The sequence below is a fragment of the Stylophora pistillata genome, chromosome 10, assembly GCF_964205215.1.
Source record: "Stylophora pistillata chromosome 10, jaStyPist1.2, whole genome shotgun sequence".
NCBI classification, from domain to species: domain Eukaryota; kingdom Metazoa; phylum Cnidaria; class Anthozoa; order Scleractinia; family Pocilloporidae; genus Stylophora; species Stylophora pistillata.
In genome coordinates, this window is record NC_142528.1 from 2,787,448 (window position 1) to 2,802,309 (window position 14,862).

At 40.4% G+C, this 14,862-nt stretch overlaps 1 protein-coding gene across 1 annotated transcript; it reads left to right on the forward strand.

The window, feature by feature from the left end:
* Window positions 1-9,138: 9,138 nt before the first annotated feature.
* Window positions 9,139-12,731, forward strand: LOC148721364 (uncharacterized). Its single transcript, XM_088736713.1, has one exon. It carries the CDS (start codon window positions 9,269-9,271, stop codon window positions 12,668-12,670), a length of 3,402 nt encoding a protein of 1,133 aa, XP_088592839.1. The 5' UTR covers window positions 9,139-9,268; the 3' UTR covers window positions 12,671-12,731.
* The last annotated feature ends 2,131 nt before the right edge of the window (window positions 12,732-14,862 follow it).

A 14,862-nucleotide genomic window follows, 5' to 3' on the forward strand; every position in this document is an offset into this window, starting at 1 on the left:
GGCGGTTGTGACCTTAATTTTGACTGAGTAATTAGTACACTTTTAGTACTGCGTAAAGCACTTATAACAAAAATCGTTATGAAAAATAATGCGTTCTATCATAAGACACATGAATACTTGGAATAAAAATCTTAATTTTAAGCGCTCCAATAAGAATCATATCTATGCTCTTCTGGTTTTGATCGGATTTTGTTAGAAAAATTTGTGGGTTACTGATGCTCAATGTGCCATTAAAAAAAAAAAAAAAAACCGTGACAGTAAAAGTGGGTTTCTGTGACAATCTTTGTTGTGCTAGGATCTGAGTGTTTGATAAAGCCTTTGCAACGACGTTTAGTAGAAAATGAAGATAACATATTTGAAGCCTCATTGATGAGTTCTTTTCTTTATCTGACACTGACATACTTCATGCAAAGCGTATATGGTGTAAATTTTTTTTTCTCCCCGCGCCTCAATGCAAATATTCCTAAAAATAAACCATTTTTCATGATGAAAATCTGATTCTGAAGTTATTATCAAAATAGAGGAAATGGGACTTAGCCTTTCGGAGAAACACCGATGAATTCTGAATAATCAATATCGCTTAAGCTTTCAGTGCCTCGCAGGTTTTTCCGCACACCTGCAGCCGAAAGTCGTTCTTCTGAAGTTGTACTGTGTTCCTATTGGTCAAGCTAGACCAAACTCTGAGGCACCCTTTAATCCGGAGTTCAGAGTAAATTTCCTACGCGATAGTCATGGGAATTCTTTCTGTAGCGGCTTATCATTTAATTGGTTGATAGTCAAGCGCGTTAGAACTGGTTTCATTCTTCTTCCTGTAGCCCTTGTGTTTTCAAAAATTTCCAGAACAGTTACGCTATGCTGACAATTCTCCATATGAAATTTTTGGTTTTTCTTGACGGAAATGATTGAAGTACGTAATCAAGTTCTTTTGCGTCATTGCCACCTGGTAGAGGAAGTATTAATGCTTCAGACCGCAGCGTTGAAACAAAAATATTTTTTCTTGAAGGGAAATCAGTTGGTACTTAGAAACTTGGGACTCGTACAGTAGAGTTACGGTCTCGTTTCAATTTTTCACAAAAACAAAATGAAAAAAAATAACCGTTTAATTTGTCTGAGTTACGTATGATCATCTGGCACACTTCACTGGAACAAATTTTCCAAACTGTCGTCCTCTCAGGTCACTGTTTAAATAGGTAATCTTTAATTTGATTCTAGTTTGATTCACCGTTTTAAAACCTGAGTTGTGAGTCTCGCTGCCCCCGCTATGCATTAGCATATTAGACAATCCCAATATGTAAAGTAGAGGTTCGTTTCATGAAATATAGGAAATTCAAAATTCTTTTACTTAAATCTTAGAAATTTATGTCAGTTCAAGAAAAAGGACGCGAATGCTTTTTGCGAATTTTAATTAAAACGTTTTGCGATAACTAGGATTAATGTGGATCTTATTGATACAGAATTGTGATGACCGGCCTTTCGTCAACAAAGATTAAGTTATCGGTAGCTCCCCGTCGAGTGGTCGCCGGTTCACCACTAAGCACAGCTCCTCGCCACCGTGAAACACAGGAGAGTGTTTGACATAATACAGAATAGAAATGAAAGAAAGAAGAGTCAACCTGACAAGTGCGAGCATCGTAAATTTTGACTTGAACGCATCATCAGCCCCAATAGCAGATGTTACTAAAACTGGTTACGAGGAACGGTGAACGGGTAACGGAGGACGGGGAACGAAGATCGGGGAACGGGGAACGGAGAACGGAACGGGGAACGGGGAGCGGAGAATGAGGAACGGGGAACGGGGAACGGGGAGCGGGGAACGGGAAACGGGAAACCGGAAACGGGAAACGGGAAACGGGAAACGGGAAAGGGGAAACGGGAAACGGAACGGCGAACCGGGAACGGGGAACGGGGAACTGGTGTACAGCAGTAACCCGCCTTAGAATTCAAAATGGCGGAGTAAAGAGAACTAAAAGTGTCTGGCAACTAGTTTTGAGTAAGTGCTCTTCGAACGCGATCGTCGGAGCAAAAAGCACGGACGGTAAGAGTAGGTTTTATTGAAGGACTTTACTTTGAAATGTTGAGTGCCTCATAAATTTAGTTTTTTTCTGGCACACATTGCAGGTTGCATAGAAATCAAATCCTCGGAGAGGTAAGTAACTTACAATTCATGCACAACATTTGAACAATCAAATCAGAACTACAAGCTCGCGGCATTTATTCTTATATTCATAGAGTACTTGTACTGAAAGGTAATGAAGTTTACCTCCAATATCTTCACTGTTACAACCTAGCAATGTCAATAATGTTGTAAAGCAAACAGCTGAATGACTTTCACGCCCATTATGGGAATCACTTTCTCTTGAATATGATCAATGCAGTGTAAATATTATTGTAAGCATTAGCATGAATGTGAATTCATACACCTACATTCTTGAAGACATAACTGATATTTTCCTGTTAAATTAAATGTTATTAAAAGTTCTGTCAATGTTTGATTTCTCTATTGTTTACATGGAAGTTTATGGGTCGATACAATGATATGTTCCTGATGTTATTTTGCGGTAAGGTAAGCAGATATCTGCATGTAGTAACTTTAATAACGAGGCTGGTTATTACGTTTCCTAGCTCATTTTTGTTAATATAAAATATTACCTCCTTGCTACTTATCAGCAAAAAATGCTGTTGGGCAATGTAAACAACCAACATACCCAAACCCTGCCAAAAGATGCAGATTTCAAGAAGGAGAAACAAAGAGGGACGTCAGAACAGATGGTGGCAGCCATTGCAGAAACGTTGACTTCGGATACTCGCCTCGGAATACTAGGCTTCGTGGCTTCGCCTGGGCAGTAGTTAAATAAAAGCGAGTCGTCTAATTTCGCTGCAAGCGGCGACCTAGCGATAAAATCAGTGTTTGTAAACATCGTTTACGCCGCCATTTTGAATTCTCAGGTGGGTTACCGTTGTACACCCGTTCCCTATTCGCCGTTCCCCGTTCCCCTTTCCCCTTTCCCCGTTCCTCGTTATCCCTTTCCCGTTACCAGTTTTAATAACATCCCCCGTAGCCATCATTTTGAACAATTTAACAATCCACGTCATGAGAAAGACTGTCGTCGTTGCCAAAGCTTCTAAAAATATTACTGCTGAGTCTTGCTGTCTCTGATCTTGCTGTTGGTTTAATAGCCCGGCCATTATTTATTGCATTGAAGATTTCAAGGTACTATAGCCCATTTACTGTCAAGTTGTTCGGTGGAAATCTGCATGCACTTTCTAACACATTGTTCCTCGGTGTCATGGCTCTGAGCGTGGACAGATTCTTGGCTGTTCAAATTCATCTCAGATATTAGGAGCTTGTGACGTATAGGCGTGTCTTTGGTGTGGTGATTTTACCGTGGGTGTTAAATATTGTTTTTTCAGCAGTTTCCTTGAATTGGATCCACGTTAAAGTTTTAGTTCTCGTAATTTGGAGTATTTGTTTTATTTGCATAGCAGTTATAAGTTGCAGACTTTATTTTGCAGCAAAACGCCATAAAAATCAAATTGAAGCCCTACAAGTTCAACAAGCAGCGCCGAATGGTGAATGGACGATGCTAGGAAGCTGAGAAAATCTGCAGTCGTCAGGGTATTCTATTTATATTTTGTATTCATAGTTTGTTACATGCCAATATATTCTTACTAGTGTTGTTGTCCGGTTAAATTTTGGGAAACATCGCTTCAGCAGCACAGCATCATATCATTTTTATTGTTTCTCTCAGACTCTAATGTTTGTAAATTCTTCGTTGAATCCAATTATTTACCATTGGAGAATGAAAGACATTCGATATTCTACCATTGGCATACTGCGACAGATATTTTCATGTCAGAATTATGGATGATCAAGAAAGAAAAATTTTACAGAACTGACTCGGCTTTCCATTCATGTGTCTACGACATTTGAATTCCTAAGTTTTTTAAGATTTTGCTTCTTTAAATTTATGTAACAGTGACTTTTAAACCTACTAAATTGAGGTTGGAAAGGTTAATAATGTCTTAGTAACTTAAGTATAAACTTCGCTCAGAATTCGATCATATACATTTGTTGCCTCCTTATTCGGGGTGCGTTTTGGAAAATTTAGCAAAGTACCGACCCTGTAGTTTTTTGTATGTATGCAGTGATTGTGTCAAGCGATTTTAGCCACCCTCCCTTTGAAAAGAAACTAGTTCACGGACGCAAGTTTATGCCTTATCCCAAACAAAATTATTCGACTGCAACACCCCTGGAAATAAATTTTGGCATGGTAAAAAAAGGAAATATTCAAGATCACAAGATTTTCTACCGGTTTACGATCATTGCTGGTGCAGAAGATTATAAATCATTCATTTCTTGACTAGCATCAACTTTACAGCTAATCAGGCAAAACTGACAATGACACAGTTTTTTGTCGGGTGGGACAAAGCAGGATTTACATACATACTTTAGTTTAAAGAAGGTTGCACAGTTTGTAAAACTTAGTGGAATATTGATGCGAAAGATTATATGAAATTAAAACTGATAAAAGTAAAGTGATTATTCAAAATAACTGAAATCGAATGCCGGTTAACGGGCCCCCTCAAACTGAAGATTGACTCCTCTTAGATGTCAAGACCCAATCTGGTACCCAAGCAGCTATGGTTAATAAAGCTTAGGAGCTAAGACTCCTTAATCCCAAGGGGCCAGTCCTTATTTATTGCCTTAGGGAGTGGGAGATTCCGAGGGGATCCCATGGTTTTTTCAGGGAGAGCGGAGGAGGGATCGGTCGTTGTCAACAGAGTATAAAGGGGAACTATAGAATACTGACTAACAATTTACTGTCAATGAGCGTTGGGGGGTTATAGGACTATTACAGAGCCTTATAGGGGCATCTGGTGAATTTATCTTGACTCAACAACCAGAATCCTCCCTTCCCTCCCCCCCCCCCCTTCCCCACGTTGTCTTACGAAAATTTTTCAAGATGAATTTGGCAAAGGAAAGAAAAAGGACGTGAGTTCCATAGGTATTTTTTTAAAACTTATGAAGAGTTGTTCATGACGCGCAATAATGAGTTCTCAAGTAATTGTTCTATTTTTACTCTGACAACAAAGCAGCCTTCTGTCACAAATTAAAAAAAGAAGGCGTAACTCAGCTTTGAATGGCTTTTATGCAATTAGTTTGGCTATTGAACAGGAGAATACCGCTCATCTGTCTAATTATGACATACACATGGTGGGAAACATCGTCGATATCTTGATGATTAGTAAAACCTCCTCAGTCTTAAGTCGTAATTTTTTAGTTTGGTATATGTCTGAAAGCCAGAGGCTATTATTCTTTACACTTAGTTTTAACTTGGTACCCATAGTATGAGCACTCGATTTTTTACTTTTTCATTTCATACTCATTTGCTATCAATGACCATGTTTGTTTCCTCCTTTTTTAGTTTTTTTTTTTTACCTTGTCTCAGTCTCGTTGCCAATCTTTCGTGAAAATAAAGACTTGAAATCGAAACCAGGAATGATATCACAATAAAACATCGAGTAGATTAGAAACACATTGAATATTAGTACTTCATTTGGGGCACTATGATTCATATCCCATGTTGTCAGCTCTTCATTTTGCATGTCTCCTCTCAAAGCAGCTGAAGACATCTGGCTTGGTTTAGACTAAATATTTGCATGCATCTTCAAATTGACAAGCTTTCAGCTTGAATAAAACCGCGTGGAATTGAACTTTTCATATAAACGAGTAACTTCCCTCGTAGCAAAATGGCAGATGATGAACGTACACGACATTCTACGTATTTCATTAATGTCGTCTTGAGCGCCCTTTCAGCAGCATTGATAGCGATCGTTTTCAACAGTATAACAATTCAAGCCATACGGAAAACTTCCTCTTTACCAGAACCTTTGAAAATGTTGCTGCTGAATCTTGCCGTCTCTGATCTCGCAGTCGATTTAGTAGCTCAGCCGTTGTTCATTGCAAGTGTCTCAAGTAACCTTGATATCAAAAGTTTATGGCTCATCCAATTTGCAATCGCTAACGTTTCGTTCTTTGGTATCATGGCACTAAGTCTGGACAGATTCCTGGCTATTCATCTCCACCTCAGATATCGAGAACTTGTGAACCACAAACGCGTTCTTTGTCTGGTAATCTTAGCATGGGTGCTCAATGCTATTCTTTCATCCGTTTGCGTTTGGGTCACTACTGATGAATCAAAATTAGTCAACATCAAAATCATCTTTTGGAGCCTTTGATTCATTTTCATAACTGTTACAAGCTTCAGACTTTACATTTTCATTGTGATTCAGTTTAAAAAAGGGGTTCGGTTCAAAGGCACTGTGGATAAATTAGTAGAATTAAATTATGCGATATGAATTCATAAGGCCTCAAGGTCTGCCTTCAGCGCTGCTCATTGGCTAACGTGGCATTATTTCTCATTTACTCTTTATTTAAGTCAGTCTCATTTCAAATCTTTTATGAATATAAATGTTTGCACCCGAAGCGTGAGACGACATCAAAAGAAAAAAAACAGACTAGAACGGGAATTCATTGGATCTCACCAGTTTAGTTAGGAACTTACTAATCGGCACACTGTCGCTTTGAATTTATTCATAACCCAAGTTATAACCCGCTATCATGTTCCTATCAGCAACTTGAGACATCTGGCTTGGCTTGGGCATAAAACATTACCGTATATTGCTAAACTGTTATTCGCTCAGCTCATACTCTGTTAAACCGTTCCGCCGGTAACCATCGAAATTTGTTCAAAATTTCATGTGACATATCAGGAGTGATACAAATCAAATTGAACGCGTGTTTCCATGCAGCTGACAAGCTGAATCAGCCATAACGCCTAAAATTGATTTTATAAAACTGGAATGCCTGTTAAATTGTATATACGAGATCTTCTATTCGTGATTCCGATAACTCTCCAGATAGCTAATTTAATGCTAGCTAATAGAAATATACTTGGATGAGAATATATGACCATCTGAAATTCATAAACTATAACGTCATCACAAAACGCTGGAAAGATGGTGAAGTTTCATCCGCTACAGCGCGCTTTCAAAATATTTATTTATTTTTTGTAGATTTAACTTTTACATGCATTCCCTCAATACTTTAAAATAGAATTTTGAGGAGTGCGACTTAGTTAGTTACCTAACTTTGCAAATTATTTTGAATACCAAACGTCACAGGAAGTGTGATACCTTAAGGACGTTGAAAGGTTGCTTCTAAAATTAATTATTTTACCAGAATGTTCCATATTTGAAGATACTTATTGTGTCCTGTGAAGAGGAAAACAATTCAGAAGCTCCAAAGCCACAAGTGAACGATATCACAACGATATACTTGTTGTTTATTTCACAGAAACATTTGCTTGTGTCGAAAACTCGACTAACTAGCAAAGGAGAGGTTTTCTGCAAAGGGAAAACACGCTTAAAACAAACGAAATTACAACATAAACAACTAAAATGAAAACTCACCGACTGTTCGAGCTTAGGGTTTACAAACAACCACAATACACGGAACAAAACATTTTTGAAATGAAGGCGACGATTTTCCTCTTTGAAGCACATAGGCGATTGCCCGGATGTTCACGTAAACATAGGCCCGCAATGGGAGCTACAATACTGTTTTTTTTTTTTTAATACAAAAGAGTGACGTTTAAAATGACATAGTCTTGCATACTCCTTGAAAGACTTTGTATAAACTTCCTCAACCCTGGAGGAACACCAGACCAAACTACCCTAAAATCAGAATACGTTTTACTGTGGAGATCAATCAAAACTGAGTTATATATGACTTTACAACTCAAAACATTTAAACCATCTGTCAGAACATCTTTAAGTTTCAGTGATCTTACACGGAAATATCGTTCATGCACATCAAACTGTCATAAACTCTTCTGAAAATTTCTACGGCCAAAATGGAACATCGTTGCACTTGAAAAAGCCTCCATGTGACCAGTTTAGGGATCAGGACAAAGGTACTCTCATTGTCTAATTGATTTTGACTTTTGCTCTAACTTGGAATAAACGTGGCATGTTGAGGCTATTCCTCAACAAGTTTTATGTTAGTCCGTTCCGTTCCGTTCCTCATTTTTTTGTATGTCAGTAGACCACAATCCTTCAGTAGTAACTTTATTTTTTTGAGCCCCTTCACGCACGTGGAAAAGCCCTTGTGAATGAGTTAGGTACGTAAAAACTGTTTTCTTTTCTTTCGTTTACCGCCTTTCATCATGTGGTTTTTACGGCTCCCTGAGCCTCGTAATTTATGATGAAAGGGCGACCGGATGGTTTTGTAAACATTGGAATTCTTCGCCGTCATTAAATTCGTTGGGTTAATGAGCTGTTCTGTTGTTATTCGTCATCAACGCCGCTAAATGTGTCCGACCCGGACATTGTTGTAAAAACCACATGGTTGTCATCGCTTCTTGCTGTGGAATTTGTGCTTATTTACGCTGTATGTGACCTGTAACTGGAGAATCGCCGATTCATCGAAAGAAACCGCCGTCGTTCAATATTTGTGTCATGTCGCAACGTGGAATTCTCCATGAAAGGTTAGAGTCGCTGGATAGATCTCGCCGAGGACATTTGTCATCAATTACAAAGGTGTGTAAAACGCTAGATGAAAGTCTTAAAGATTTTGGAAACATTGTTGAGGTACGAACTCAACAAACTCAACTTAATACCGCATGGGAGAAATACTGTGCATACTGTGATAAATATGATGATTTGCTTGACACTTCCTGTGAAAAATATCAGAGTGTTTTGAAAGACCGTGACACTCAACGTGTAAGGGTACAAGCTTACAATGAAAACATTGAACAATTTGTTATTGACGCCTCCGAATTCTACAATGCTCGAGTGTCTGAAGAGTTAAAGGAGAGAAGGGAAAATTCCCAACCGGAATCTGTAAAATCCGGAAAAAGCTATTCCTCAAGATTGAGTGTATCTAGTTCGAAAGCGCGCGAAGCTAAAATCCAAGCAGCAAAGGCAGCATTAATGCAGCAACAAGCTGAAGAGAAGTAGAAAGACAGTTGAGCGGGAGGTGAAAAGGGTCGAGATGGAAATAAAACGAACTCAATTGGAACTCCAACATAGACTGGAACTAACCAAATTGGAAGCTGAAAAGAAAGTTGTGGCCGCAAGGGATTAGGCAGAATTAGCCAAACTTGAGTTCTTTCTGGCAGAACAAGAAATATCTGAACTGACAAATGAACAAGAGGGTATTAAATGGTCTCCGAAAGTTGAAGAATTTCGACCAAAGAACAATCTGATGCTACCTCCGGAAGTACCAATCGCCTCTTTGCCCTCAGTGATCTCTAGTAGCCTTACTCCTGCGCCTGTGTCAGCCGGCAACCCGCCTCTCACATCTACACCAGCGGTAGAAAACCCCGCAGCCACTACCTCGATACATGCTACTGGGGGAATCTGCTTTAGTGATCCACTTCCGGTTCCAAGAATAGAACTTAAGCCAGTCATTGGTGAGAGTAATGTGTCCAAACCCATCAGAGGTGATTGTCAAAATAAACCTAAATCACAACCATTGACTCCTGTGACCGCTATCAGTACGTCCTCTTCAGTCACGCCTAATGTGTCTGGTGCAACTGCGAATGAAAGCCTTGCAGCGATTATGTCCTCAATGGAGAGGATAAGCGCTTCCCATGATCTCCCTCATGTACGAGTCCAGAAGTTTGATGGCTCGCCACATCAATATCCCGCCTTTCGTCAGAGGTTCAAACAACTGGTTGATGCAAAGCCACTTGATGATGCTGTCAAAATTACCCGCCTATTACAATTCCTGGAGGGACCTGCTCTCCTCGCCGTTCAACGGTATGAGCCATTACCAGGTGGTTTATCAAAGGCGCTTAGGACATTGGAGGATCGTTTTGGTCAGCCATTCCAAGTGGTGAGAACATCTGTGGAATCCCTCACAAAGGGACCTGTTATACAACCTAGTGACAGGGACAGCTTGCAGCGATATGCAGATATGGCTCAAGTTACTTATGATACCCTAGAGTCGATGGGATATTTGAATGAAATGAATACAGAAAACCTTGAGAAGGTCATCATGCGACTTCCTAGGTGGATGCAAGCCAAATTTGCTGAACGTTTAAAGCGACTAGAGAGTGAGGGTCATGTCATGCCAACCTTCAAAGATGTGGTGGATTTCCTTAAGGAGCGAGCGTTTGTCTTGAATCATCCTTTCTTCAGTGATAGAAGTCCTGAGAATGCAGTTACCAGAATCAAGCCCACAGTAAAGCCGTCTTTGATGCCTAAATCCCCTTGTTATGTCAACATGACAGCAGTAAAGGATGAGTCTTGTCCACTGTGTCATCAACCCCACCGCCTATACAGGTGTGAGACATTTAAATTCAAATCTCCTAAGGAACGAAACCACTTCGTTAAGCAGCACAACATATGTTTCAATTGTATCAGTTCGTCTCTACACTACTCAAAGAATTGCAAGTCAGCCATTAGGTGTAAAGTGGAAGGCTGTGGAAGGGCACATCACACGTTGTTACATCTTCTTGAGCCTAAGGAAGAAGTTAGCCAGGGAACTGTCAACCAAAACAATGAGGTTAACCGGGACTCGTTGCCTGACCAAGGTTCATCGTTCAATACTTCGACACGTTCAGTCGGCACAGCCTTTGATTCCTTTGAAGTACTACTTCAAGTCATTCCAGTGAAGGTAATAAGCAATGCCGGCCGTCAAATCACGACCTATGGTCTTATTGACTCAGGGTCTGACATAACCATGGTTGACCCTTCTCTTGTGAAGTTGTTAAACATTGAAGGAACACCAAGCAAGCTCTCTCTCACGACAGTGAACAGTGCTGATGTCGAAGAGAAAGGGATGAAGGTTAAGTTTAAAATTGCATCATTGGATAGCCAGAGTGACCATGTGATTGCCGTGAATTCTGCATGGGCTGTAAAGGATCTTACCATTCCCTTGAAACACACAAAGTTGTCGAGATCTGTAGAACAATGGCCACATCTACAGGAAGTGCCTTTCCCAGAGGTGGAAAGAAAGAAGATTTCTATCCTACTCGGTACCAACATCCAAGAAGTCTTCGTACCTCTTGATGTAAGAAAGGGTAACCGTAATGAACCTCTCGCCATTAAGTCCTGTCTTGGTTGGAGCATACTAGGTGGCTCCTCAAACCTACAGTCCCATAGCCAAGGACAAGTTAACCTCATCGGTGGTGAAGATCTTTCCCTAAACAACCAGTTCGAGCATTTCTGGAAGATTGAGTCCTACGGTGCCACAAGGCCTGAAACCAAACCATTATCTGTGGAAGATCGAAGAGTTCTAAAGCTCATTGAAAACTCAATCAGCCTGCTAGATGGCCATTTCCAGATGGGCCTTCTGTGGAGAGATGACAATCCTGTACTTCCTTACAACCGACCTCTAGCCGAAGCAAGATTACAGTACTTGAAGAAGCGCTTCCTTCGCGACCCTGAGCTAGAGGTTAAATGCAGAAATGTGATTCAGGAGTGCGTAAATAGAGGGTACGCTAGAAAACTGAGCCAAGAAGAAGCTGCTGCAGTTAGTAATATCACGTGGTACATTCCGAACCATCCTGTAACAAACCCTAACAAGCCAGGGAAAGTGAGGGTAGTGTTTGATGCCGTCGCAAAGTTCAACGGAATGTCTTTAAATGATCAGTTATTGCAAGGGCCTTGTCTTACAAATGACCTTACTGGGGTCCTAATCCGCTTCCGTGAAGAAGAGGTTGCCTTTTCCGCGGATATAGAAGGTACGTTCTACCAGACCAATGTGACGCCAAGTGATACTGATGCGCTGAAATTCCTGTGGTGGCCTAGTAGCATCAACGACCCACTAGAAGATTACAACATGCTGGTCCACATTTTCGGTGCAAAATCCTCGCTCTGTTGCGCCAACAAAGCTTTAAGTATGACTGCACAAGACAATGAAGGAGGATACTCGCCTGAAGCCATCAGAACGATTCGTAGAAACTTCTATGTTGACTATGTGTTAAAGTCCGTTCCAATCACAGCACAGGCTGTTCATCTGACAACTGACCTAACTAATTTGCTAAGGAAAGGAGGCTTCCGGCTCACAAAGTTTGCAAGCAATAGTCGAGAGGTATTGCAATCTATCCCATCAGAGTTGAGAGCAAATCCACTACTAGACTTAGATCTAGATCAGTTACCATTAGAGCGAGCATTAGGTGTGTACTGGGCTGCACAGTCTGACACTTTCAAGTTCAAAGCTGTTCAGGCGAAAAAACCGTCCACCAAGCGAGGGGTGCTTTCGATCGTAAGTTCTTTGTTTGATCCACTAGGATTCCTTTCACCCTTTGTGTTTTCCGCCAAGCTTCTGCTGCAGGAACTCTGGAGAGATAAACTCCCTTGGGATCGACAAATTCCGGAACCGCACCTCTCTCAATGGCAACGTTGGCTGGCTGAACTACCACATGTTGTTGCCATTGATATCCCAAGGTGTTACAAGACTCAGTCATTTGACAACACATCGACCGTTCAGCTTCATAACTTTGCCGACGCATCCAGACGCGGTTACGCAGCAGTTTCATATTTGCGTTTCGTCAATAAGGAAGGAGTGATTCATTGTTCCTTTGTGATGGGAAAACCCGCATTGCTCCCATTAGAGAGTGCACTATCCCTCGCCTTGAACTACAAGCCGCAGTATTAGCAGCCCGTCTGAGCAAGACAATATTGAAGGAACTCGATCTACCAATAGATCAAACCTTTTACTGGTCGTTGTTGTTGTAATCTTTATTTAGACACGATCAATTCATCAGCCTATAAAAATACATATCACATACGCTAAGATATTTAAAATTAAAACTACATACTATAACACTAAAGCTGTTTTCCGTGAATGCCGTGCGTTAGACTTTAAAAATGTCATTGATCTTACGTTTAAATAACCCCAGAGACTCTGTGTTCCTTATATCGCGTGGTAAACTGTTCCATAATGTGGCGCCATTGTAGCTAAAGCTTTTTCTGTAATAATTAGTGCGCGGTAGTGGAACATTAAGCTTATTTTCAGAGTCCCTGAGGTCATAAGCAGAGTCACGCCACGTAAACTTTGAATATAGATACCTTGGAGCTAGCCCGTGCAGACATCTAAACATCATGGTGGCTTTATGGATTTCCTGCTGGCGTGCAAGATTTTTCCACCCTAAAAACTCGAGTAGCTCAGTTGCATCAGCATCATAGTTAGAGAATGTCAACACACGGGCTGCTCTATTCTGCAATTTCTGCAGTTTGTCTCGTAGCGTTTTCCCACAGCTACCCCAAACAATGTCACAGTAATCAAAGTGAGGTTTTACTAAAGCTTGGTAGATGAGATGTAAGGTTGATGCTGGGATCAGGTGCCTAATTCGCTTTAGGGCCCCGATACCAGAGGCGATCTTTTTCGTTAGTTTTTCGATGTGACTATGCCAATCGAGTTTATCGTCTATTATTACACCAAGCGATTTTGTAGCTGAAACCTGGCTCACTTGAGTATTGTTCATTCTAATTGTTGGAGAAGCTGTGAGAGTATTCAGTCTCTGCCTCGACCCTATTAGCATGAATTCGGTTTTAGTCATGTTCAACGTGAGTTTGTTCGCTTGTAGCCAGTTGAAGACGTTTTCTAGGTCTTCATTTAGACAAAACTGAACGTTCTCAAGATTGCTTCCCGCATATGTGAGGTGCGTGTCATCTGCATACATTCTCGGTTTACAATTTGATAAGCAATTTGGAAGATCGTTGATATATAATAAGAACAATAATGGACCGAGGATGGTCCCTTGTGGGACGCCGCAAGTCAACGAGTAGCTACTGGATAGCGACCCGTTGACAGAGCATTTTTGTGTTCGGTTTTCCAAATATGACTGAAACCATCTGAAAGATTTTCCATGTATACCATAACAGTTTAGTTTCGATAGAAGGATCTGATGATCAACAGTGTCGAAAGCTTTTTTCAAATCTAGAAAAATGACTCCATTGATTTTCTCGTTATCAATATTATATGCCCAAGAATCTGTCGCTTCCAACAAAGCTGTTACAGTTGAATGATTAGCACGAAACCCTGATTGGTTTTGACATAAAATATCGTGCTCTTCCAAATAGGCATATAACTGTTCATAAACTATCCTTTCAAACACCTTCGCCATTATTGGAATCACCGATATTGGGCGGTAATTGTTCGCATCACCGCGGTCACCCTGTTTATAAAGAGGGGTAATCCTTGCATATTTCCAGTCGTCTGGGAACGTCCCTTGGCTAATAGATTGATTGAAAATATCACATATCGGCACACAAATGAGATCAGCACATTCCCTGATAAACCTAGCAGATATTTTGTCAAGGCCTGTTGCCTTTGACTTGTCTAGTTTATTTAAAAGTGAAAATACTTTAGTTGGATTGGTGGGTTGGAGCTTAAACCGTTTATCTGTTGCGGTAAGATATCTTTGATAGCTACCACTATCACAATTTATCTCACTGGCAAGTTTTGGACCAATATTAGCAAAGTGGTGATTGAATTCGTTTGATAGCTCCAATGGATTAGTTATCGTTAATCCGTTCACTTTTAGTGACGCCACTAGCGTTTTCCCAGATTTTCGAGAAGTTAACTCGTTTATAGTCTGCCAGGTCTTTCGGGAGTCGCTGGTTTGCTTATTAAAACTATTTTGGTAATAAGCTTGCTTAGCTGAGCGTATTTGCTTATTGACTATATTTCTTTGTTTCTTAAATAATGCCTAATCGCTAGGATCATTTGTCTTGCTAGCTTTGATTTTTAATATGTCTCTATTATGCATAAGGTCTTTCAATTCAGAGGTAATCCACGGAGAACTCCGTGAACGAACGCGCATCGTTTTCAGTGGGGCATGTTTG

What these genes read in the sequence shown, in the direction of transcription:
- LOC148721364 (XM_088736713.1), top strand. Translation starts at nt 9,269, where the DNA reads ATGCTACCTCCGGAAGTACCAATCGCCTCTTTGCCCTCAGTGATCTCT.